The sequence below is a fragment of the Neodiprion pinetum genome, chromosome 3 (genome assembly GCF_021155775.2).
Source record: "Neodiprion pinetum isolate iyNeoPine1 chromosome 3, iyNeoPine1.2, whole genome shotgun sequence".
In the NCBI taxonomy this organism is placed as follows: domain Eukaryota; kingdom Metazoa; phylum Arthropoda; class Insecta; order Hymenoptera; family Diprionidae; genus Neodiprion; species Neodiprion pinetum.
The window spans coordinates 26,080,697-26,108,690 of NC_060234.1; the positions used below are offsets into that span (position 1 = coordinate 26,080,697).

Sequence of the window (27,994 nt, forward strand, 5' to 3'; positions counted from 1 at the left end):
AATTTTCTCTGCATTAAACACATTTCGTTGTGGCATTTAAAAGTTGGCAATTAACAGAATCGATTTCTGAACATCTTCTTTCCCCCAACGCAACTTTCGTAGTCGAAATATAAACCGATTTCAACAAATAAATGTATGTACGAATTTCCTACTAACTTTTATTCTCCTCACATACCTACGTAGAATTAATTTTTCTTATCTTGACCAATTTTTTTATTTTTGCGGGATGGTCGTAAAGTTTTCGAACAACAAACATAACGCGCAAGAAGGGTACCCAAAAAGTGTGTAAAATTAGAAGGTGTCCCTAGTCATGTTTGGGACAAGGTTTATTATCAGGCACTACATACTTTCTCTCCTTTCGCGGGTTGAATGCATAAGTTGATGTAGATAAAGCGTATCCGCCATGGGGTGAATTTTTTGTCGTCTTTGTACGGTTGAGGAAAAATTTCACATATATTTTACGTCCGATGGACAAGCCGTGTAGCCGAAGGGTTTTTTGTCCGTCTTCTTCTTCTTTTTTTTATTGTTTGTTGTTTTTTGATTAACAGAACGTTTTTTCTTCTTTTTCCCCAGACCGACATCCCTATGGTATAAAAATCTCTGGTAATTACTCAGTTGACTGCTCTTGCGTGAATGAAAATGTCTTGCCCTGCCCAGGGACGGCGAACAACCTTCGAAATAACCTTTTCCGAACGATGTCAGCAGTCAGGAACTTGAGAGCAAAACACGCGAACCAGTAACCATCAATCTTGAGGAGAATTTGGCGACTTATACAGGTGGGTGTGTACTTATTTTGTGCACAATCGTTTTTTCTCTCGCAAATTAGTGTCAACTTCGCGATCTCGTTGTCACAGTTTTAATTATTTACTTTGAATCGAACGATGGTTCCCTTCCCCATTCCGTTTATTGTGATTCGGACTGATTGTGTCAAGAATTTCCGCTATCAAAATTTCTTCCTGCTGACAATGAGCCTAATAACATCTCTCATAGCATATCTGGTTCCTAATCAGTCATTACAACATATATTCATTTAGGAAACTAATCGTAAGATTGCGCTATTGAATAATTTATATTCTTCAAATACTGATCTTTCGATAGTTTGACGATTCTTGAATCTGACATTTTATAATTATATAAATTGTATTTTACACATGATGAGTGGCGTTGACGCGATTTGATTTACTAATGCGGTAAAACTATACGATCACAAATATGGAAAGTACAACTGCTCGAGGAAAGCGATTTGATTCTTCAACCCTTGTACATGGTATTTCTAAATGTATGAGGGGTCAATGAGTACTATGCAACGCTGCAAATATTTTACGTACTTCGAGAAGACGAATGCTTTAAATCACTCTCTTATTTACAATAAAATATAAACGTCTTTGTCTGAATTCGGAACAATTGATTCATGATTAAGTCACAAGCATGAGTTTAGCCGTTAATTTCGCTGATGGAACTCAATTTATCAGTTTGTTGACAATCTGCTTTAAGACTCTGTTATTAATACAGCTTCCCTCCATGTCCCATCAGTTCCACCTTTTGAAGCCTATGAATTCGTAAATTCTCCGAAGTTTTTTAGGTCGTCAGTGACTGGTTGTTATGCTTGTCCCTCGGCCGTTCCCACTTATGAGGCACATCAAACTGTAAAGTGTAAACTACGAAAAATAGTCTTAGGTTAATTACAAGACCGCAAAGTTTATGAGCGAGTAAAATAAAAATGACAGCAAGTGTCAAGTTCCTTTTTCTCGGTTCACTAATTTTCCTACCACTGAAATTTCGTCGATGCAAATTCGGCATGACAACCGCCACCGGAAATATAACCCATACGGTTTCCCCCGCGGTCAGCGTACAGCAAATAGCATTTATATTTACCATGTAATACACGTGACTGGGTCCTCCTGAGGAAAAATCAACTCGAAGGAATCGTGTATTTGCTGAGATGGATTGCGGAACAGAATTTTTGTCGGTGACGAGGTCAACCGATAATTGCCTATATTGTGTAACACACGTGGGAATACCTTGCCCTTTGCACTGTGAATGCATGACGTTTACTTCCACTCTATACTTCATTACTGTTGCGAAATCCCTCAGGCTTGTCAGCGGTGACCGTGAACTTTGACGTACGTATTTTCAATACCCTGAAAACCCGGTCAAAGCCTATACACTGATAATTGAGTCCTGGCCGATTGTTTTAGATTGAACAGGTAATTCGTAAGATCCGATGTTCACTAGCAAATAAGTCGAAGTGCGGTAATAACACGAGGCGTAGTCGTTGTCGCGAGTGTTTACGTAATGCTCTGCTTTCGTTATTTTGCGTCTCTGGTTTCACCGAGATAAGTTGACCATGTACAGAGAAAAGCGAAGCTCTCTGTGCTATTGGAGAACCTTTGCCAACATCCAATCCGACCCAACGGGTGGAAATATCGGAGAAAAGGTATGGCGGAGAGGTAGATTCACAGAAATAAAGGTCAGAGCGAGATAGAGAAACAGGTCAAGTACGGAATAGATGGAAGTAACAGGAGACAGAATTGGAATTCGGCCGTGTCAAGATCCATCCGTAATTCTATACACCGCAAATAAATATATATATATATATATATATATATATATTATACTATATATACATGGGAAACTCCTTTAATTCAACCAGACTGATTGTTTCCTCGATCGATCATCTCATTCCGATCAATATGTTTTCCAAATGCGACACAAATTTCTTCAACAAGTGGCTTGAACGTGCCTCGAACAGTACAATGTTCAAATTTGCAGAGTCTGCAAGTGGAGCGAATCATCGCCAACAATAGTAAACGATCATGAGAAGGCTCCGACAAAAAAAGAAAAAGATCGTGGAGGTGATGCTTACCGATCTATGGAAATGGCCATTAGCGTGAACACGCTGGCGCAAATGGTCAGAACAGCAATGAACTGGCTGATCTTGCAGTACAAGTTTCCGAAAGGCCAGTGACTGTTGAGCATGTAGGTGTAGTTGAATATCACGTTCAGGGTTGAGACCATGGCGTCCGCGATGCTCAGGTTGACCAGGAAGTAGTTGGTGACGGTGCGCATTCTTTTGTGGGCCAGAACGATCCATATGACGATTAGATTGCCACCGGTAGCGACGACTATCATGCCGGCGAAGAGAACGGTCCAGATCATTTGTCGCCACCAGGGCAGGATAAACTGATTACCACCGGAACTTGGATCGGTGACGTTGGTGTTGTTGTAGGTCAGGTTGTCGAACAGTGTGGAACTGTAATTCAACGGCCACGAAGTCGAGTACATCATTTCCTCGAGCGAAAGCATTTCGAACGATTTATTTTACAGGACGATTCGGAAGTTGTTTCAATTTTCACTCCGCAAATGGAGAATCGAGATAGAACCCCACGGGCAATTGTTTTATTCTAGGTATACTCCCACTCGCTGTTTGCCCGATATAGAGTTTTCATCCCGTACGCTTTCCACGTTCGATTCAATTCCCCCAGAACTTTGTTTACGCATGTTGTTCCTGATTTATTTACCTTTTCTTTAAACAATTCCTTTGTTTTATTTATCATGCGAAATTAGACATGCACGCAAATGTCAGTAAGGGTAATTTTTTTTCAAGAGTTAACCTGATCGAGTTATAATATGAATGCCTCAAATTTAGTTAGTAATCTCTCGAAATTCACTAGGATTAATTATTTACAACGACATCGATAAACTGTAAAAATATGATTAACGATATTTACATTCATCCGACTTGGCAGTTTATTCATGCAAGCTGTCACGAATAGCCGGAACAATTTTCTCAACCGTGGCTTTTTCGATTGGCAGCAAATATTTGAAGAGAAACAAATCTTCCAACAAATTGAAATAAAATAGAAGCTCTTACGTTTGGGGGAAATCCCCCCAATTACATTTTCTATTCACATATTAATGAAAGAATATTTTTGCACCCTTAATCGTTTCTTTGATTGATGTCGTCAAACTTATCACCGTCTCTCCCAATCACCATCATATTTATAATTCAAATATTTTATCTGTTTGTTTTCCTGTTTCATCATTTTTCTTTTCTATTTTCTATGTTCCCCAGAATGAATTGAATTTTCTATGTTAACGTCAACTGGTACTTTTTGTCACCAGCGTTGATTCTCGTCTTCTAAGAGGACAGTGACACGTCTGATCAATAAATCAATGTTACGGTATTGAATTTATTCAGCCCGGAACATGGGATTCGTCCAATCTTTCTGCACACCATTAATTTTTCTTCATCGCGAATTTAACTGTGACTTGTGCATTGCCGGTGTACTCAGGTATCACGATTTCACAAATTTGGCACGTTGGTTCAACTTAATTCACTGCTGGGGTCAATCCGAAATACAGAAACGGCCGCGCGGAGTGAACGTCACTTTAAACCCATCGGTGTTGAAGCTGCTTCCGTTTCACGGGTCGAGGATCTTGACTGGCCGAGGCTTTCTCCCTCTCGCTGACACTCTCGCACCGCTAACTATACACACGCTCGTTTCACTACCACCGTACGAAACCGCCGCTCCATATCACATTTATAGGTTATTCACCATAGAAATGGCCTGCAATATCGGATATTGGCGAGGTGTGATTTTTTTAAACCACAGCAAACCTCGCTTCAGTTTCGTTGAGTAGGTAAAATTTACAATTCAGTGTTAAATCGAAATTTGAATCTTCAAGCGACTTATGCTTTCCACTTTCTCCGCGGCCAATCCAGTCCATTGCAAGAAGAAAATTGGTTTTTCTTCTCAGCGATGAACTTCGGATCCGGGTACCGTGTGTATAACACAGACGTTAATCTTCTTTAACTTCGATAAGCAATGTGGTTTAGTGTTTGTTTTTTTTCTATCTTTTTATTACTTTTTATATTTTCGTTAAGCACACGGGGAAAAGAAAAATTAATTTACGTACTGAAACGCGATGAACTGTTTAGTACACTCTTGCAATTAGAGTAAACGCGTTCCGAGCTTTTTTAAGTCTCACGTACGTTCCATTTGTATACCTTTCACCATTCCGGCAACTCGACTATTTTTAACTTTTAAATTATTAAAACACTTGCCCGCTCGCTCCACTATGTTTATCATATTTCTCGAATGTATTTCACTGGGATAAATTATCCTTCATATTTTGACGTCAGTCCGTTGCCCTCAACTGGTAGAAATTTTTCGTAGCCTCTTTCTTACGTTTTGATTAGTTGTTAAAATTAATTAGATCGTTACTATTTTTGCTGTTATAAATAGGGATATCAGATCTCGTAATCCTTACTTCTAAACTCGCATGAATCAGCATACCAATGGTCCAAAAATAATTCGCAATTTAAAAAATTTCCCGATTAGAGATTGTTTGTTCTTTTTTTTTTTTATTGATTTTGGCTATTGATTGATCGGGCCATTATTCACGTATCACGTGTCTTCGGGATTATATGCTGCAGATTGTTCAGTGTCGATCCTTGAGTACCTGAAACATGAAATAACAACCAAGTGTTAATAGTTAATACGAACTACGTCAACAGGGCTTACAACCGCGTGATTTTTATAGATCAGTCGTATCAAGCCATGCATTCGCATTACGATCTGGTTCAACGAAAAAACTGTATCGCGATGCTTTGCTGTTAGCCAATAAATAGTGTAACGTATATAATCCTGTTTCTCCGAAGGTTATTTTTATCACAAGTAAACTTATGGACTTTATACTCACGGGAGTCGAATATGGAGTTTTGACTCAAAACTTCCGGTTCTAAAGTGGGATGTGAAGTCGGAACTTCAGTTACTACTACACTCTGCTTTGTCCGACTACATTACGAGTTACTCCACTGAGGCTGTTGGCTCAACCCATGGGTATCCTTAATACTTTTCAACAAGGTGCATTAAACATCGCCTCGGTTGTTTAAACAGTAAATGCAGTATATGGGATGCTGCGAACCCGTAGCTGCTCCCCACTTTCCAACTCTGACAGTTTCAGAAAAAACTCAAAGGGGTTCTTTAGGATAAAAAATCTTTGCTTCGTAAAATTTATGATATAACGACGATTATCGATGGCGTGTATATGTATAGTCTATGTTTTCGGAATATACCTATATCGCTGTGTGATAAATTTACGGTTCGTCGAGCTTGACCAGCGATAACGGATAAAAAAAATTAAACCATTAATCGAACCCCATACCAGTCTATAACATCGCGTGGTAACTGAAATTGGTGCATTATAAATTTTTCACAAAAAATAGAGTCGAGTTTTCCTATAAATAACGGTGTAGATTACGAAACATCTGTCAGGAACTACCGCAAAATTTGGTACTCGTAAGAAACTTTTGCGGGTCTCAGCAACGGCGAAATTTATTTCGTATAGCTCCGATTAAAATTCGTCGTTGTGTCACATTAAGCTAAACGGCATAATTTAAAAGCACTTCTACCGTGGCTGAAACCCTCGTGCAACGAGTTGCCCATTGCAAAGTCAAATTCATGGGTGATTCAAAACGAGTGCAGGGAAGAGGATGAGAGAATTATACATATCATTCCGACAATTGCAGTGGAAGAATTTACAATTCAGATTTAAAAATTATACCGAGGGCTATAAGCGCGTCTGGGGGCACCTGCTTGACGTTATTTTTTGTTCCTTGCATAGATTTCCATAAACAGTTTCCACCCATGAGAAAGAGTAAAATGTATAACAATTATCACGCAGCAGGCGCGAATGTATGCTAAGAGTTCGTGGTCTGGTTGATTTTCAGATAAGCTTTATACGTTCTGGTATGTAAATCACTTTTCTTCATCTTGCTTCTGGAGATTTTGATCCCTTCCAGACATTATCTCGTGTCCAACTGTTCACCATTTCGCACCCTACAATGCGGCTGATACAGAAACACATAAGAAGTTTACGTGACGTGGTACGAAACGCGTTGTCCAGGCTTTTCATCCAGAGAACAAAATAACCATGAGCGGGAAAGTACTAAAGTTTCCAGTGTGCTTTTCCACTTCCTGCCACTTAACCTTAACACAGCCGTCACGTTTTAGATACTTTTATTTCTATTCAAACACGACTTGGAGTTTTTTCTTCTTTCTTTCTTATTCTCGTTTTCTTGGGCACTGCAGCGTTTGTTGCAAACTTGGAACGAGATTAGTCAGGGAAACTCGATGGTGAATACTTTTTTTCTTCTAATGTCTCCGACGCAGGCCTAGAGATGGCATTTACGATACTCGAAAATTTTTTCATCCTCCAGTTGCGTAGAAAATACCGACAAAATTCTACAGCAATAATATGGTAATTAATTTTCGATTTTTCAACTCCGGACTCATACTTCACATAATTACCGATGGGGAATTCAATTCTTAGCGTATTTTTCCGATCAACATTTGAAACGAAACATCCAAATTATGTTTTGATCAAATCTTTCGCAATGTTTAAAAGTAGAAAAAAATAAGGTGTCGAAGGCCAAAGTTAACTATAATCCTGCTAGCCCAGGACTCCCTTGCAATTTTACGTCGCCGCGGAGGTTCCCCAAGTCGAAACTGATCCCACAATTCATTCTAGTGTAAGGGAACACGGTAATTTCTCACTCGGTTCTCGAGCATCGATCTTACGTCCGCGCTTCTATTCATCTTAAATTTCGCATGGCTCATCAAACTTGACAAAGGATCGGACCGCATACCGGCAAAGCCGTTTACGTACAACAGAATCGGTTAAGCTCACCGTTAGTACCGACGTGACTTACGCGTGCACGGTTCCGTGACGAACCCGAACGAATTGCGTGTCGAAGTGAACCGGTCATCATAATTAGGCTGCATCGATAAATCTGACTCACTTATCCCGCATGCGTGAAATTGATACTTGGGCTCCAAATGTATCGCACAGACATAATGCGCACCCTCGAATGTTTCGAAACGCTAACGATGTTGTTTCGCAATTAAAACAAACGATTTTGAACCGGGTAATGGCATCACTATTATACGAACAGGCGCCTCGCCTGGAACGACGCTGTCACGGTATTGACTAGCTCGTAATATTTGCCTGGAGAAGCACTCAGTGTGTCTGGTTGAAATACTGTATGCATCAAGCCTGCCGGCTTGCATCGACCCGAGCACTTACCTTCTCGTCGAACGTCTCGGCGTCTCCGTAATACGATAGCTGCTCCGCGAACCTGGGCTATACTTCCACTACGGGGGTGGCTGCGAGGTCTGATAGAAAGTGACTGGTACTACTCGACGAGTCTTGGCTCGTCTGGAAAATTTTTTCCGTTATGCAGATTTTCCAAAGTCTACGGATTTCCGTTGGAGATATAAATTTGAAAAACTGGTGATTTCGAAAGATTAACGACAACAGAGTCAGGGCGGCTAGGTGGTCTAGTGGAGTAAGGCTCCGGTCAAGCATCTCTAGATACCAGGTTCGATTCCTGGCTCCGTCGTTAATTTTTCGAAATCACCAGTTATTCAAATTTATATCTCCAACAATGAATTTTCTCGTAACTAACGATACTGCACATCCGCATATCATTTATTAGACGGCTTTGATCGTCTTGCGTGCTTCCCATCAGAAGCGTAAGATTCCAACATGTAAACATTCATCTACATACTCGTACATTCTTACATCAGGTGCTCCAGAGACGAAAACTTTCTACTCTAAGGATTTCCGTCGGAAACTCGCGTTGAACCTGAAATTAGGTAGCCACGTTCGTGCTCGCGTAATTTCGAGACAAACAGATCTAATTGGTCGTTCGTTTAATTGCATTTTACCGGTGGAAACGCAAAGTGGTTGCGGGGTAAACGAATCTGTGCTCGGCGAATTACTTCAGCGGCTGGTCGCGTTTTTCTCTAAATTGGTATTCACCTATCTTTTAGCGACACGTCGTCGCGAGGCGAAGGGTGAATCGATCTACCGGCACTTTATACGCGGAAATTTCACTCGACTCTCTACGTATCGTTGCGAGACCCTGTTTAGCCGTTGGGGCATTCCCTTCTGCTCTTTTTTCTTCCTAAATACATATGGGCTATTCCGCGTCAACCGGATCAGTCATCTCTCAGATATTTTTTTAATTTGGCATGTGGATTGTGTGGGACGAGTTAGATTTTTGTGCCAAAGCGCGAATCTCATAATGCAAAATTCGATTTTTTATTAACAATAACAAATTAGACTCCCATTTTTTTCAAAAATTCATAACTTCGGCAAAAAATTAGATACAATATATTTTTTTTTTTCAAATTACGCGGAAAGCTCCATAGAATTTAAAAAAAAATACGAAATGGTAAAAACAAGTTGTTATCAATTGTTTATTTAACAATTAATTTTTCAAAGATTTTCAAAACAGTGACTGACACGATCAAAAAATTTTTTTAAAATTCTGACATGTTCCTTGAACTGTACTACAACCTGTGAATTAATTCCAGAGGGGTGTTTTTCTTCGTTTTCGAGTAAAAAATCATTAAAGGTGTCGATGCGCATGAAATTGCGGCCCGCCGAGTCTCTACGTAATGGCGGGCGGCCGGTTGCCGTCCACCGCTACACCGCGGTGGCGTCGCAGCGTTATTTTAGAGTCATTTTCACGATGTAGGACATGATTGAAGAATCTGAAAAAAATACTGTACCTTCACAAGGCCTGCTCAAAGCGATAAGTGAAGTTTCAGGAATGTGTTTTTCACCGTTTTTTTATTACAGAGATTCAAAATAACGGTTACACACCATGAGAGTGCACATAAATGATAATAATTACATAACTTGCTACTTATTTTAAAATAAAAACACATTCTTGAAACTTCACTTATCGCTTTGAGCAGGCCTTGTGAAGGTACAGTATTTTTTTCAGATTCTTCAATCATGTCCTACATCGTGAAAATGACTCTAAAATAACGCTGCGACGCCACCGCGGTGTAGCGGTGGACGGCAACCGGCCGCCCGCCATTACGTAGAGACTCGGCGGGCCGCAATTTCATGCGCATCGACACCTTTAATGATTTTTTACTCGAAAACGAAGAAAAACACCCCTCTGGAATTAATTCACAGGTTGTAGTACAGTTCAAGGAACATGTCAGAATTTTAAAAAAATTTTTTGATCGTGTCAGTCACTGTTTTGAAAATCTTTGAAAAAGTAATTGTTAAATAAACAATTGATAACAACTTGTTTTTACCATTTCGTATTTTTTTTTAAATTCTATGGAGCTTTCCGCGTAATTTGAAAAAAAAAAATATATTGTATCTAATTTTTTGCCGAAGTTATGAATTTTTGAAAAAAATGGGAGTCTAATTTGTTATTGTTAATAAAAAATCGAATTTTGCATTATGAGATTCGCGCTTTGGCACAAAAATCTAACTCGTCCCACACAATCCACATGCCAAATTAAAAAAATATCTGAGAGATGACTGATCCGGTTGACGCGGAATAGCCCATATATGCAACTCCTCCGGGGGATATTTTTCAAGCTTAGTTCAGGCTCGCTACAACGACGATGGTGTCGCACCATCACCATTCTTTAAGCTTATAGGATAAAACTTGGGATGACATGCGCGGTCCACGTCGCGAGCTTTCGGTTGCGCCCTCGGACCCGGCGAGTGTTTCGCTGTATCGATATCTATTATTCATCGCATTCAAGCCACTTTACGATGTGGGCGATAGGCACGTGTTAACCACCGCTAAGAAGTGAAGAAGGCCGGTTAAAGTCGAGCTGACGTAAGATCGAAAATAATACACGTAGCGGTAGAAAGAATCATGCGTATATGTATATGGATATCGTTCGTTAAACTATGACGAAATCTCGTGGATTTTGATGCTGACATTTGTGCCTCTACCTCCTTCTATATCGATCAAATAAATGAGCTGGCCTGAGGTAAATCTATCGGCTGATGATGCGTGATTGATCTTACTCCATTCGTTTTATCTCGCAATATTCATACAAATTGTCGTGTACGATAGTCTGTAGATCAATCGTGAGGAAAATGTAAATATTAGGCTGTATTGGGGTGCACGCGTAAGCTATCAGTTCGTTTATCGTACTTAAGGGAACTTCAAGTTTGGTTTACACGTAAGCTTCCCGATGTGTAAAGTAAAAAAATTCTTGAAACAGAGTAAATTGTACCACATGTTTATCAACAAAATAAAAACTTGCATATTGTTGTATCCCGCACCGTTTGTTTACAGAGAAAATCATGAGCTTGGTTTGGTACTAAACAAAGCAATTTTTTCTTGCATTCCTCATTTCAGGATGAAAATATGTAAACTAAGTTCCGCCTCTGAGGTGCAGATCGGTATAACACGTCTCCTCAGTATGCATATTGCACGTTTCCCTTCCATACGTGTATTGCCTTTGTTATTAGTGGACCCAATTTTCTTGCCCCAGATCGCGTGTATTATTTGCCATTTTAGCATATAAATTGGCCGGTTCAAACTCGACAATAGAGATATGTTCGTCAGAGCCGGTTCGAGAATTGATTGATCGGTAATTACTGCGCATGCCGCGATCGAGTTGTATTTTCTCAGCTCACTATTCTCGAGATTATTATGTTATATATAACTGCGGAATCGTAGCCCTCCGTGTCGTGTATAGGCTCTCTGACGTCAGCCGTCTTGTCAATTCATGCAACTGGACCGTCGCGTCGTCAGGCTTGTGGCGGGAGAAAAATTTCCAACAAAGACGAACCGTTAATTAATGTTACTCGGAGAGAAGGAAAAGAGCAGATTTTACTCAAAACTGCAGCAAAAGAGGGACACATCAATCTTTGGTAAAAAAAAAAAAATAAAAATATCCAGGTCTACTATACTCTTTACTATAAATGTAGCAGATTTTAGTCTTCACACAGTGGTTTTCACATTTTCATCGTTATTCAGTGGCGAGCAGGAGTCAGCAAAATTCGTTTCTTCGTGTATATGAAACGACGGCTGCGGTTGGTGGGACAAATCTGGAATATTTGTAGGTTAAGCCCTTGTTGCACGCGGGCGGAATAGTGCCGAGTAATTAATAACGGCGGAGTGTAACGAAAACATGGCCTGTGACACGGGGCACTAGAAACCTTTGCTGGGGAAATTCGCGACAAAGGTTTCACTTGTACAAACAACCTGTAGTATAATTTACGTCCCCTTCGTTCCTTCGTTCTCTGGACTTCGCCACTTCGCTCCTCCTCCCGAAACGAAAGCTTCATTTGTCTATTTCCTTGACTGTCTAGTAGAGTATGCACAACGCCGGATTGAACAGCGCGAGGCGGCAATCAAGAAGCGCTGAAAACGGCAGGATTATACGTAACGAGGGACGTCTGCCGACAATTACTTCGTTTTTCACGTTTCAATGGCCCGTATAACTCAAGTGACGAGTTTTCAAGTAATTTTAGGAGAATCTCCCTCACGGACTCCGTTGAAAATCTAAAATCGATGAGTGTAGTAGGAGTAGACACTCGGCGAAGAGCTATTCAAACGAAGGAAACAATTGATGAATTTCAATTTAATGGACCCAATAGCAGTTCCAAATATTTTGTCGAAATACCAAATTCTAGTCGAGTCAAATTCTATCGCGGAGAGGTTTACGCGCCAAGTAAAAGCCGGAAATGGCTTCTTGCAAAGCCACATGCGACGCGCAAGCTTTGCAAGCTTGCGGAAGATGCGGAAAGATCAGGTGTATTCAATTCTTGTGAATCCAGATCCGCAAAAGCCATTGTGATGTTCAGCTGCGGGCGGTTTGGCTCTAGTTAAACTCGTCCGATTCGCTGAAAATAAAACCCCGCTAGCAACAAAGGTTTCAATTGTTCCAACCCAAAAGAGAGTTACTCCGCGAATGCACCCGAGACGATCCTGCAACTGAGTCCGACCACGAGTTAAAGGGATGTATTTATCAAAGTCTTCACCTTGCCGGGGATTCGAGTGGATTCTCATTCCGATTTATCGTCAGACACCGATGACGTAGCCCACGTCATTTCAAAGATTGTTATTTGAAAGAATATGTGGAAATCTGTCGTTCGTAATTTCCCGACTTTTTTTTTTTCACCCCAATTCCATTTAATCCGCTGACGGAGCAAAACTCGCAACTTTAATTTATTCATAACTTGCAGTTTTTTTCGCTTTCAGTACGGCTGTTTGATACTACGTGTTACTAAAAATAAACCAATTAACTCTCGGATCTGTCCCACCCAGCTGAAAACGTACGACGATCGATCAGCACGTCATGCGAGAAGCTCCGGTGACGTCAGCCGTAGGTTAAATCGAGCCCACGCTAAAGCCGCAAGCTACATCGCGAACTTTTACCTCGGTTTTTTTAAATTCAGTTTTGGATTACAAAAGCGGAAGACGATTGACGGTTCACCGAACTGTGAAATAATGTTTCACAATTCTTCGCCTCATTTCCATGAACTGTTCGGAAACACCCGGATTTCCGGGCTGAGAAATTATGCCATCTTCGGTCTTGCGTAATGTCAGTTACTTGCAAGGTTTATTCCACAAAGCTACGTGGATATTTTTTAAAGAAAAAAACGAGAGTTCGAATCACCTTGTTACGGAGGATATGAGTTATTTCACAATTAGGCGCTAGTGATAATCCCTAATGGATGTGTGTAAAAAATGAAGCGCGTTATTTTTTCCACGAGTTCGGAGGTACGTGTCAAAAGTACATAAAAGTACAGGTCAAAATAAAGACGTGTCCCGGGAATAAACTGTTTTGCTCACGTTTGACTGTATTTTTTCACAAGGGTTGGGAAATGAAATAAAGAAGAGAGGGTTCAACTAAATATTTGAAGAAAGGGTAAACTGCACGGTTCGCCTGTCAGACCTTCTTACCAATCACCGAGAACCGTCAGAATACTCGTGTGAAGGAGCTGAACAACTCAATCTAGACTCGTCATAAAAATATCGGTTCTACTTCTTTTGTGAAAATAGTTATTTGTCCCTTTTTTCGTTTAAGGATGTACAGGCGCGTTGATCGAAATTATGCCAGGTTAATGAAAATTATACAAGTTGTTCTCATTTTTATTTCAAAAACCTGGCACGATTTCGACCTATACACCTGTACATTCTTGATGCGCTGTAGCCTTTTTTTCATGCATTTCAACAACGTACACGCGATGAAGCTTAAGCAAGCGAGAGAGTAAAGAGCTAATCGAACGGTGATCCGAAATGGAAAGCAGCCTGCGATAAGATCTTTTCATGCCGATGGAATCGTGGGCATATGACATCCGGAGATATTGCCCCATATATTCGAAAGACTAATCGTTTACGGCAGAGACCGGGAACCGATGTAAGCCATTGACGGGTATAACGGGGATGGCCAATAAATATAAGGTGCGCGCCCACAAAGCGATTTGTGACATCATTAATCACTTGCAACCCAGGTCAGGGTCATTTGCCGGTTGGCCTCGACTCACCAATCGTAAAAGCCATTGCAGATACGTCTAAATCAGACCAACGCTAGTGCCTCCAGACTGACACGCACATGTGGAACGAGCTTGGCGCATACATGCGCGTAACAATACCACGCATACGCACCAATACTCGAAATGTCAGGGAAATTGCGGCCGCAGGAAGGGCGATGCGATCTCGGAGGGCTTGGGAAATTGGGGGCGAGGTGACAGTCGAGACATCCGTCGAAGCCATTCGCGACAAATGTCCGTGATGTCGAAATTGATTTTACAGATAATCTTCAAAACGTCTACTTTCGGATGGTCAAATGTGAGAGTCCATTTCGCAAAACGGTATGTCATATCCATTCACCTGTTGTATTATCTGCGATTGTTTCTCCAAAGAAGTACGTATTGCGATTTTGAGGATAGGATCCGGTACCGTATATGTTGAGCGAAATTTTCCATTATCCGAAGGAAACAAGACGCCGAATGTTACGGACTGTTGAATCAGTCCGTGGTACGTGCATGCGGCTCAACCCACAAGTGGATTTGCCGAAGGTTTGCAGCGCTGTTAAAAGCCCAGCTGCAAACTAGCGACCGTACTCTCTTTCGCAAGGTCTGGAGCCCGCAGGATCGTAAATGCACATGAGGCACGTACGCACATATACGCGTACATATTACCGGTACCCGTGGAAACGAGGAAGATCAGCTTTCCACTTACTTCCCACGTTTCGTCGCATCGAAACCTTGGATCTGGCCATTCTCAAAGTGGCTCTTATCCTCTGATCGTCGGAGTATCCCACTGTGGAGTTCAGCATTCTCAGAGAGATATAATTCCACGAGTAAGCTCTTGAGAATGATATAAACGGGTATTTTCACATCCTCGACTTTAGCCCACGCAGCCCCTTTCCTGTTATTCCGTCAAACAATTGAATTCGTTGCTTACGAGGATTATTCTAACGCCATTTTCTTTCCGGTATCCGAAGATGATCAGTTCGCTTGGCTGGGCAGAGACTAAACTGACGTTGCACGTTTCCTCTCGCCTTAACAAGGCTCTTATCACTGGTTCTAGATCGTTACATTTTTCGGATAAATTTATTCCCGACGATTTTGAGGAAAGAGTGGTGAAATTGACCGAGAAAGGGATGCGGTCACGGGTGACGGGAGTCGGGCTACAATTTCCTGCCAAAAGAGGGGAACAGGTCTTCCGACAAGCGGGATAATGCGCTTCTTATACAGTCCCGGTGGCGTTCCACTCTTCCCTGGCTTTATACCCCCCTTCTTTGTATCTGACGAGGGTTTTGACGACTGACTATCTCGTCAGGCGGACAATCACCATTTCACTTTTTCACCTCGATATACCTTCGAACTAGGCGGATCTTTTTTACGTACAAAAATACGGTGAGAAAGTAGAATATCGGGCATCGAATTCATCCGATTCGCTTTCTCACAGCCCGAAGTGAGTAAGTTTTCATAAACACTAACAAAATGCGTCAACTCACATAGTGCCATTATTACTGTATTTTCGATTCAAGTGCGCTATAACAAATAATAAGGTTTCTCCGCATAGTCGATATCACTTTCCCTCGCGGGTAAAAATTGAGTTCAAATTTCTATCTGGGAAGAATCGTGCATTCGTGGCAGCACTAAACTGTAATCCGAACCAGCCTTGAGTAACGAATTTTATCTCGTGTTGATAAATCACACTATCAACACCACCCAGGCTTTTGAGTATAAATTTGCACAAATTTTTCATAAAGTAAATAACAGCCGAGGCGCCAGAAAGGTAATTTTGATTTATTATATTGATATTTCAACGAGTTTCTAGGCTGTCGTTGAACAAAAGTCAACACCATTATTTACTTGCGTGGAAGACATTGTCAAGTTAGAATTATTGCTTTTGAAGGCCTCGCGACAATTAATTGAAAAGACGACGTGTTTAATCATGGAAGGACATTTTCTCACCAAAACATCCGTAAAGAACACCTCTATAGTGCTGTAACCAATTATCGTTAAAAAAATGTTCAAATCCTTTCTGATCAATTGGCCAGCTCATAAATAATATATCTCGTAAAATCTCAGAGTTAAATTATCGGGTGAAATATTTATAGAAATTCGCGTGCAGCGCACATAATACATGCATAATAATATCGAGCAATGCATAGCCATTGAATATTTACATTTGTACACAAGACGATCATCCCCTGAAACTATAAATGGTATCTCTTTTCACCATGACATAACTTAATTTGCCCCGAACCAGTGAGTACGCGACCAAACGGTAAATCACGTTCGGATTTGGCCCAACGAAGATAAATGAGCTCTGAACTTTCGGCAAGTGAAAAGTTACAACAAAGGAAAGTAATAATCAAACAATTTCAACATTTCCAAACTCGATATTCATCACTATTGCTAATGCATATAATTTGGCTCCAATTTTTCGACGTCGGCACTTTATTTCGGAATGAGAAAGTTAATTTAGACGTAAAATGTGGTTTTGGTGGTTTCACTTCAAGTTGTTACATTCCCGATTCTTCATCGTCCCACTTGGATCTGTTTTTATCCTGAACCGAAATCGCGGATACTTTTTTCGTCGATTGATGTTATTCGCTTCATTATTGACGATTGTCGTTGATCGAATATATTTCTCGCGTGTGCACGTGTTCTCCGTTTTCCGGTTTGACCGCCTCTTTCTAAATTGCCTGCCAACATCGGCAACAAAGTAGTAACTTGTCTCTCCTCTATTGAGTCATACCGGATATATCCGTGGTGTTAAAACTGTAGGCATTTTTTTGTTTGCCACCAATAAGTTCAAGACTACGTTCTTCCTGCGGTCGTAAAAGTATAAGCGAAAAACTGAAATACAAGACTGCATTGGCTCGAAGGTCATACGGACGGAGCAGTGGCAGAGCTATAAACCCACGTTTTACGAGCATGGTTTGCAGTCTTCTGGATACTTGAGCCACTGTGCTGTCGGAGTTCGGAGCCACCTCGAAATTCGACGTTTCGACTTGAGCTACTGTGACTTAAATTCACTCACCAAGCGATTAAGCTCATTGTCAATCAATCCGACAGCAGCGCATACCTGCAGTAAAGTTCATTCGACAATCTCGAGTGGAAGTTTCTCACGCACAATTGTTATCAAATGTTTGGGCATTGTTTCCCGTAACTTCGGGGTCTGGAGAAGAGACGATGGCGCTTCGTTCGCCAATTTATTACTCCGTCGAACAATGGGGTATTATTATTGGATGAGAAGCCCCGCGATAGCTTGAAATCCCGGAAGAGTGAAGTTGCGAGGTAATCGAACGACTTTGAAATAATTTCTTCAGTATGTGTATATACCATATGTAGATGTATAGTTTGCCAAAGTTCAAAATTCAAGATGAGTGCTGAAAATATTTGCTACTCTCTTACCGGTCGGGAAATGAAGACGATGAATAACGGACGAAAGTTTTCGGAGTAATTAAAGCCTGCGGGGCCGAAGGGAGACCAGAGTTATTTCACAGGAAGGGCCGAGTTTTCGCGCGAGTTATCTTCCCTCACGTTTTGGAAACTGAACGTTCGGCTACAACCGCGACACACTTTGCCAGGCTCGCGAATAGGTCGCGGGTGAAAAATTTCAACAGAATGATGGTGTTTCGCCCTTTTTGAGTGAATTTCTCTTCTTTGGAAAATTGTTCAATTTAAATCATCCCCCGACGACATTGCTCTGGGGATGTACCTCATGAATACGACATGCCTCTGTCGTTTCAAATTGTTTTCAAGTTTTCCGGTTGCGGAAATATTGAAATTAGCATATGATGGAAGCTGCCGCGCTCAAAATATCCGAAATATCATACTGCAGAGCGAATCGTTCCAGTGGCAGTTTCTTTTACTCAAAGGTATCTGGTATTCGCTGGTTGTGGGTAAGGAACCGTTGAACCGTCTGTGTCCGGCTGTAAAAAGGTCGAAAACAACACCACAGGATATCGTTGGCGAACAATTCCAGCGATCTCTCTTCGAGCTTGAACCTTATACTACTATTCGGTCAAGATTGAACTCGACGTGTAAGTAAGGGATCGCCTTCGGCATCTACCGGAAATTGCCTGTCCGAGCGGAGATGGCGCAATTTTTAGCGTGCCTTCGATGGTTCACGGAAGAAATTCATCCAGGCACCGCCAAATCTCCACCTCTTGAATAAACTCCACGGTGTTTAATTAACGCGCATAATCGATTTTGGCAAAAGCTTCATCCTTTCTTTGACTCAAGAACGTCCGGGACGGAGTTGGAATTAATAAAACCCCACGAATCTCGTGTCTGGTTTTTCACCCTTCCAACTTGTCATTTTAAGTCGAAATTTCTGTTCACCACGCGTGTCCTGCAGGGAATCCGGAAGTGAGACGAAAATGGCGGTTGATTAATGCCGAATCCCGCATGCGGTCTGCTCGTGATAAACAACGCACTGTCATTGTTTTTCATATTCTCGGAAATTAAGATTGATGGGCGGCGAACTCGCGTTAGGCTTATAAAATTTCACCCTGGCATGTTCGAGGCTTACAATTCGAGTTACGATCACGAATGAATTCGCGTGCCTGCGCATGGCTCGCCGGGCTTCTCGATGAAAAGCACCGACCCTGGATCGCGATTCTTACCGAATCAATTCGCGGCTGACTCCAAGTTTCCACGGATCACAGCATCGAGAACGAGCCGGCTTATCCTGCCACTTGGATTCGCATGAGATCGTTCCTGCGGCAAAGGAACGTTTCATTCTCCGTCTCTATCCGTGAAAAGCTCTGGAATCGGTGCACGTGCCTTGTTCTCAGCTTCGCCTCTTTATCAGCGTCCCGTGCCTATAAGTATGATACACAGGGTTTTACCGATTTCTATCATCGGCCGGTTTTTGCACCCCCGACGTAACATTTTGACGTATCTTCATCTGCGGCCGAGAAACTTCTACTTTAAGTCATTTTACGGGAGCGAATATCGCCGCGTCAAGTTTTCGCGCTCGGCTCAGGTAATTTCAATATGGTGATAAAATTCACAACAACAATATTGGGGGAAACATCTGCACGAAAGGTATTGAACGATTTACGCACGGCTCAAATCCCCTTCGAGGTGATTGTGCCTGCCCGAATAAACGTGCAGGATATATATTATATACCTTATACCTATTTCCACCACTTCCCAAAGGGGGAAAAGTTTGATCTCATTCACCCCTTCGGAACTCTCCAAGGCACAGCCGGCTCGACGCATGTAACGGGATTCAATTTCAAATTTTCTCAAAATATTTTCACGCAATTTCTTGCGTTCAATTTACAATTTATTTGAAAAATTTTTACTCTCGTGTATAAATATACGTATAAAATATGCAAATTGTACTATTCGCACAGCACGATACGAGCGAAGAAGGCTCGATCATTTCATATCTAATCGTGACTTTCATCGAGCCAACTTTTTTCATGTCTAATCATAAATATTTACCGTTTACACTAGCGTGTTTCATACAATAAAAATATAATCGGATTATAACGAATTACTTTACTAAAAGCGATTTTAAATGAAAAATTTCGAACGAATCAGGACGCGGATTAGAATTATTGTTCACTCCGGCGGTGATTATAATAATATTATTGACGTAATATATTCTTTCGATGGAAGGGAGATACAAGATACGTGCGTGAATTTTTAATCCTGTATGATATGAGCCTTCGTACGGACAAAGATCATCGTCGACACGGGACCAATTTACCCTTTGTATCGCCAATTTACCTTCTACCACTGATAATGAACGATACGCGGCTCTCCCTTCACGCTTTGGATTTTATTTTACAATTGATTCGAATTCTTTCAAGCAATTTTATGACAACGAGTAGATTTTAATTCATGGTTGGAGATTTATTAACTGGCTAAACTGATATTTTGAAACTCAATTATATTATGATTGTGCGTTACGGTACAGAATTTTACCGACAATATTTCACCAACTTTTATGACATGTGGATCATTAGCTACATTATATTTAAAATCGGATTACTCGGAGTATAATTAATTACTGCTTGAACATATTTAACAATTTGTTGGTATTATAAATCTGTACCACTTTGAGCGGTGTGAGAAATTTGAATCGACGTTGAACGATGTTGATTCGTATGCCCGTTCATTAATTCATTGACGTTGATGACATCACTCCCGTCGACGAATTAAAATCATATTGAACGATTAATTTTTGGTGCTGCCGCGAGAATCGATAGACAATATTCCATTCGGAATTTCAGTTAATCCAATTTACTATTGAAGTGTAAAATACCGAATGCTGCGCGAAAAAGGTAGAAAAAAACTGTATCACATCCACATCGTCTATCTAGAAAATGAGCAAGTTTCATAACACCGGCGTTTGAATATTTACAGATTCATTCAAAGCCCCGTATCAAGTACTGAAGAATCAAAACTTGTCACTTTAATCCGGACAATATATAATATATATACATGTATGAATATATTGCTGTACGGCCATTGCTTGAAATTCTTTTGTCCCTCTGCGCTTTGATGAATCTCAATTCGTGTCTGCAAATTTCGCGATGAGAGGTAGACGTTTGTCGCTTAAGTAAAACGGATAGCTGTTAAATGTTTGAATTCGAAAGTAATCCCACATACCGAGTACGCAATCTATAATGTAACATCATCGATTCAGGTGATTTGATTTGCGTTATCTGCGTGATTCAATTCCGAAAATTTTTAATCCGATCAAGCCCAACGCAGGCAATTTATTTCTTTATTCCTTTGAAGAAAAAGAAGGGAAAGCAAATACCATTGTACAAAACCAAAACTGTACTTTAAAATTCACAAATAACGAAATTATCATGATATCAATCCAGGAATTACAGCGATCTGTAGTTGAAATTTTCCAAAACTTGATCTGACCTGTAATATTAGTTTATAATAGAAAACGATCCATTCCCATAGGTTCCGTAATTCGTAGATTGTGTATAATAAATTGCATTATCAATTATTGACACAGCTCTTTCCTATCTATCGTGTGATTTGATTGAATATCACGTACGGTCACGCGCGTTTAATTATCTCAAGCAAACACGACAGATTGAAAGCGATAGAGAGAAAGAGATGATTTTCACTGTAATTTTACCATCGATTTTCATGGTTTCGATTGATTCTGGAATTACCTGGTGATTGGGATCGTTGATTAAAAGTGTCATACTTCGAAAAGGAAGCTACACATAAAAGAATCCAATATAACGATCCCGATATGAGTCCGACTGATTGCTTCGATACCGCAAAACCACGTACAACAGCCGCCGTATATCCAGTAGCTCAGATTCGGTGGGAATTGAAATTTAACAGACGGACGCCGGTCTGATTTTTTTTAATCCCCAACGGCTCCCCTCGGGACTTTTTTAGCCGCCTGAGATATAAGACGAAAATGACGGATGGACGGTCACGTCCAGAGGCGTGTCGGCGATCAAAAGAAAAATTATCAGGAAGCCATTTCTTCTTATTTCTTTTTCCATCTTCCTCTCTTTTTAGCTTCCCAACCAGCTTTGTACTTTTTTCTTCGGCTGGTCCTTTCCTTTAATCAATAATTGCCGATCCATTAATTACCCAAATTATTCACCACCGGACTGAAATACCAATTTATTTATTCTCCTCAAGGGTGACGACTTTGTCTTGGTCCTCGAAATTCCACTGATATCGACGAGACAGAATTCACGATGTCTAACAGTGCGTCTGATATGTGAAAATCTGTCCTGATACGCGTTGACGGGACTGTAGAAAGTATCCTTGAAGGCGAACATTGAAGGGGTACGTGCCGTGGAAATTGGGCCAACGGGTCAAACTAATCTTCGCAGCGTCTCCGACTCGAGAGACTCCGAATGTTTGCAAATAATGTTGAATTCTCCGGAGAAAGCTTTTTGGAAGGCTTTTTCTGTTATAGTCTTTTATTTATTTATTCTTCGTTGCCTGAAAGGAAACCTCCATCGAAGAGCAAACACTCGTTTGACAACGTACGTTCATCACGACTCGACGTAATGTCGTTCCATATAGGCATATAGTAAATGAAGAACGGTCGTTTGGTAAGATTTGAGTGTCGATAAAAATTCCAAAGTTGTAAAGGTGGTAAAAGAAGCGTAGTTGACTATATTGAAGTGGCGCTAAAACTTGAGGTATGTTTCTGAGAGAGGCGGTATTCCAGACAGAATATACTTCTCGATATTCATTCGACCGGTGACACCGGCTGGTCGAGCCTTCATTGAGATAAAGAACACCTTGCGTTGGTTTACCCAAGTTTAATCCATTATACAAGGATAACTCGATACCTATGTTGTTGTCGGTACCCGTTTCACTCAATTAATCGAGAAGAAATGTCAGGGACGTGTTGATTTCCGACTTATCTAAGAACTAGCGTCTCTTTTGTTGCGTAGAAGGTAGGTACGAAGAGTAACGAGGACGTCTTGCCTAGTACCTGGTATTTACTATGCAGCTCTGTGGCCAGTCTTTCCATTGTTGCATTCATGGCTGATTGCCCGCCAGAAGATAAAGTCACTTTGTTTCTTCGTTGAAGAATACGTAACGTCTCTGCGGTGTACTATAATTCAGGAGATCACGTAGCTCCGGGAATACGAATGGACGACGTTGAATTCTGCAGGTACACTACGACACCGCGTCTCAGGTTGCATGCGCTGTGATGCTTTACCTGTTTGCGAAATTTAACGGGTGATAATTTTCGGCCAACGTTTAAACGTTTGGAGGATATTGATGAAGAGTTCTTCGGCAGCCTGAGATAGTGGACGTAATTGAATTTGATCTATAAACTCATCGACGAAGCGACCGCACGAGGATCAAGTCTTTCATCCGAGGTTATCTCTGGTGTCAAGATCGACCCAAGCTTTCAGGAATTACGGATGTAATATTATCAATGTTATTGTCACGTAGATGGACAAGCCTGGCCAAGATCGAAGGTCTCCTTGAAAATTGGTTTAAAATATATAGGTTCACCTAAAGTGCAGAGGTGATACGTTCGTCGTCACAGTGTCGATATTAAAACTGAGTAGAAAGAACGATGTCTATACTTTGAGAGTTCCGTTGTGGAAACACCGGGGAAGTCTCTTGCCGGTCGTTCGAGTGGTCGAGGATCGTCAAACTGCAGTAAAATGGCATGACTCCGGTGCCAGAAAACGAAGCGAAGCCCCGTACCAACCCTTGAAAATTCAATGAAACGACCGCGTAGTGTCGCGAGACTATCTTTGCACCAGTATTTCTTGCTTTCGCAGCAACAAGTAAGTAGACTAAACATGCCCGAGGATAAACGGGCATTGAATCTCTGTGTATAATGCTTGCTCGGGTATAAGGGTAAATACGGGGAAAACACTGGATGCAATTAAGCACGTCAGAGCGAGTAGGCGTGTCGTATTTCTATAAATTGAAGGGTGGAAAGCAGGCTGACAGATCTTCCTCGGAACGACACGCGATACTGTTTAAACGCAACGAGTAGGTAGAGCATGACTAATGCCACGGTACGCGTTCGTTTATTTATGGAGGAATGAAAACTGCACGGTGAAATGATTCGATAATATTATACTCGGATATAATGTTGACCGCGAAGAAATTTTTTGTTATTACAAAACTACGGGCGAGACTTTCTCAATGCTTTGATCAAATTTATGGATCGGTGATCAGTTCGCAGGGTAAAGTATATTACAGTATAGAGCATAGCCCGATATTTGCACAGAAATAATTTTTTCTTTTCAATTATTTCGAAGAGTAACGACTACGCGAAGGGGTATACGGTGAACGTGATGATAAGCGAAATAAAAATTGAGAAATATAGGTGAATTATAATGTCTTTGTCGACAATATTTGCAGTAAAATATCGTCAACCATAAAGACACGTTTACGGCGCTGCCAGGTTAGGATTCTTAGCATTTCTACTTTTGTGTAGTTTCAGAGTATCTTTTGTAACTTAGAATTTATACAACACTTCTTTTCACAATCTCGCGAAGATTGTTAAAATGATTTATCCCACCCACCCAGGTTGTTCGTTTTGGCGGACCTCCGTTCTTTCGCACACTTTTTTCCGCGATCTCCGCAGGGGTCGTAGCTTCGGATTGTGTGCAGCCTGCAAGACCGGGAATTCAGGCAGCACGCTGTGTGTACGAGAGTATTTTTTATCAATTGAAGATCGCGTGAGATATCTCGCAGGATATATGATTCGTTTCTAATTTGGTTGTACGTATATAATATATGAGATTACTTTTATTGCGTGTCGTAGTCGCGACTAAAATAAAATATTTAAATAAACTAAAAATGTTGCGTGCAGATTGCGTAGTATTGACTTATTCGAAACTAGGTGTATAAACTTTTGAAATCAGTAATTTTTTTGACGTTTGAATTAAAGTGGCACCACTGTCTTCGTCCCAAACAAATATCTGTACAAGTCCACTGCGCATATAAATTATTACGTCGATCCGAACCGGCGTCTCCATTTATCACAACTAAATTTTCTCCTTGAGTTTAGACACGCTTGGGGCTGACCTCCAGGCGTTTCTTTCTGTATTAAGTAAATTGGCTTGAGGGTCGAGCGGTAGTGAATACGGATAGAAACCAGAAGTAGGTAACGGATCAAAGAGTAAAAACGGAAAGCGTATTTTAGTCAAAGCGTCCGGTTCGCGGTAGGGATACACTTCGAGTAATCTATTTATCTTGACAACCTGCCGTGACCCTAACTCTGGAAAGTAGTCTTGCACGGTTTGACGATAAGTTTGAGACCACGGAGCGAGCAGATAGTGCAGCGCAATCAAAAGATTAAAGGCGAGGTATTCGGTCGAGGGTCTCCACGCCTTGAAAGCTGGGCGATTCGTTGAAATCGCTCTTTCGCATCGACGGTGCATTCAATTGGCTGAAAAATTCAACGGCAAAGAACGCTCCGTTTTATGCCCTCGTCTCTACCAGGAGCAGCGGCGTTTTTCACCTTGGAAATCAGAAGTATATAAAAAAAAATTCCCGTTTTTTTGAAAGTTAGTTTAGAAATTATGATTCTTCTAAAATCTTTATTTACGGAAGTTAGTTATTTACCTCACATAAAATCTGTCGATTAGTGGATGATCATTCAAAAAATGAATAATGCATGACAATTTTCCATAACCAACGACAATGGGCCAAAATTGGGTTTGAGAGATTATCGTTATTGCTATTTATAACCATACCGTGATAAAATTTTCTGAAATCATCACGAAAGATCCTGCGTAAACAAAAAGGATCCTAAAACCTTAAGAAAGTTGGTCTGAGATCGAGTCTTAGAGTTGAAATCATTTCAGACTCTCAAAAGAACTGAAAAATTTTCGTCTTCTCCATTATAATTACAACTTTTTGGATTTGCTGTAGTTTGCGTCGAAATCAATCTGCGCACTTTGAACCTACACGGACGCTGCGGATAAAAAAGATTCGCAATCGAAGCCAACTCGACCGAACCTAGGTCTTGAGAATTTTGGAATTCCTGGATCTATACCCAGCATAGCGAGGGCAAACTAACAGACATACATTTCCGTGTCTCGTATCGTTAAATCCTGATAGCGTTTGGCTCGGAGAGTGTTTTCAGTGCGATCGAGAAACGCGAAGGCAGAAATCGTCTTAACGTATCGTTTCGGGATGCGAATCTTATTGATAGGCAATTCACTCGCGTACTAAATCACTGTCTCCTGTTTGAACCCCGTCCAAATTGCTCAGCTGTTTTCCAACCCGCGCTTTATCTCTTTCGCGGTCCGATTCATGTTCGACGAAACTCTTCCGAATCCAAACTTGGATATGTGTTTACTCGCAGCGAGTATTTACCCTCGGTGAATTCGCCACTTTTACATGAAATATGACCAGGCTTTGAATTCCGAATGGCTCAAAATTTTCGGAAGTCTCTTTCGCTCCATGAATATGTAAAAATTTTCAGTTTTAAAACAACGCGCCGTGAATGATGAAGTGAGAACAGACCCACCAGATTTCAGTTATCGTCGATCTCCGATGTACGTTATACGTCAATATTCGCAATTCTAACAGCCAGCAATTGGCGAAGTACTAAAAAATTTGCAGTAATGCGTGAAATGGTAAAGCGAAGAGAAACAATCATTGTGGAAGGATAAATGTTCCGCTATCTCCTACAATTTCTCGATAACGCTGCTTTCGGTAAATAACGCGACGCTCATTTCAGTTTTTTACTTATTTCTTTTCACAACAGACCTGAAAGGAAGAATAATGTCCAACACTGAATTTTCCGATATCATCAGAGAGAGATGGTTTTGCCGCGCTTACCAGACTTTGATACCCTTGCTGAGAAGCATCGATCCGAGATTGCGTTCAATAAAGCAGTTCCGCCGACTCTTGGTTCTTTTTTTTTTATCCTCGTAACTGAAAGTGAAAAGGGGCGAAAAATAGACTCGAATGCCCTTCTTCACGCGATTAGAGTATACCTGATCGTAACTTTCTAAATTCCGTGGTTGCAGTTCTCATAAAATATCTCCGAACGCGATGCTTGTCTCGCAAGTTTATCACTCAGTTTTCTCGATTTAGCTGGTAATTTGTCTTCTCTTGGAACAAGGGATGCCCACGCTAACGTCTCGTACATTCATTTTTATTGACGGCGCTTCGCATGCAAAAGAACTCCCGTTTCTACTTTTATATTTAATTCTTCGGAACAGAAATAGAACGCAGGTTAACGGTATCAGAGACCATTCCGTTTCTAAATCAACGAAGGCATCGGTGCGTGCATGATGAATGTCGTATACAAACTCAACAAGGATAAAGTACAACGCGGGAATTTAGATTCTCTCTTCCTTCGCGACCCCCAAAAGTAATTTTTCTCCTCGTTTGGAGAGTCTGACGTAGCATCGCGCCCTTTACTTCCTTTCACGGGAAGATGATCGTAAATTTTGCACTTTTTTGCAAATTTTGTACCGAGATATATTGGGCGCACGTAAACTTCTGCATACCTCTCGACGATATTCGCTGATTGAGGAAAAATACCAAGCCGCCGGAAAGGTAGACTCTTTTCCTTGTTTCGCGTCCTTGTGTGTAATTGTTGAATTATTAAAACCCACTCTTCGTAAAATATTTTTTCAGTAAACTCCTTATTCTCTGACCCCCGTTTAAACATTGTTGTGCATTTTTCAGGATTCACCCAGTTCTACCGAAGCGATGTGTAAATACTCCAAGATAAAGTTAGTCCCAGGTACTTAAAAGGATCGTCTTTACCCTTCGGTTGAGGTAATTAGTGAAATTAATTCTACTGAAGTTGACGAGAATCGATTTTTAACTACTTCTTCAAGATAACGAACTCTGCTCAACGAGGGACATTCCTATAGTATCGATGGTGTCAAATCCGAACCCTCCTCCTCCGGGCTTGGACGACCAGAGAACCTTCTTCAGAAAAAAAAAAACAGACAAAGCCATCGCAACAGAGACGGACCGGAGGCAGCATCATCTTCATCGTTTCGGGCTCGACGCGACAAGGACTGAGGTAACTAGTTGGGAACAATAAAGGCCCGAGCATACTTGACGTCGACCCTGACGGTCGTTGGGAAAATACCGGACAAAGGGATTTTCCCATGGAACCTATTTCGGCTTACTCGATTACTGCGATATGTGTTTCCTCTTGGAAATCATGTCTAATTGAAAAAGTTCCACGATTTCCGCTTCCAATTAACGA

At 41.0% G+C, this 27,994-nt stretch overlaps 1 protein-coding gene and 1 long non-coding RNA gene across 5 annotated transcripts in view; one reads left to right on the top strand and one right to left on the bottom strand.

Annotated features, from left to right (window-relative positions):
* Positions 1–27,994, bottom strand: part of LOC124215635 (tachykinin-like peptides receptor 99D) — a 130,643-nt gene that overhangs the window by 60,192 nt on the left and 42,457 nt on the right. For 3 of the 4 annotated variants that reach the window (XR_006882406.1, XR_006882407.2, XM_046619255.2), the window contains one exon: positions 2,867–5,466. Coding sequence is in view for 1 of the 4 variants with exons in the window: in XM_046619255.2 (XP_046475211.1) it covers positions 2,867–3,306 (440 nt within the window). In the remaining 3 variants the exon portion in view is untranslated. Of the gene's footprint in view, positions 1–2,866; positions 5,467–5,706; positions 5,740–27,994 lie in introns of those variants that run through there. The other variant, XR_006882408.2, reaches the window with a different exon arrangement.
* On the top strand, positions 580–27,799 carry LOC124215639 (uncharacterized). The gene is made up of 3 exons (XR_006882412.1): positions 580–776; positions 27,460–27,552; positions 27,615–27,799. It is a non-coding gene; the product is annotated as an uncharacterized lncRNA (long non-coding RNA).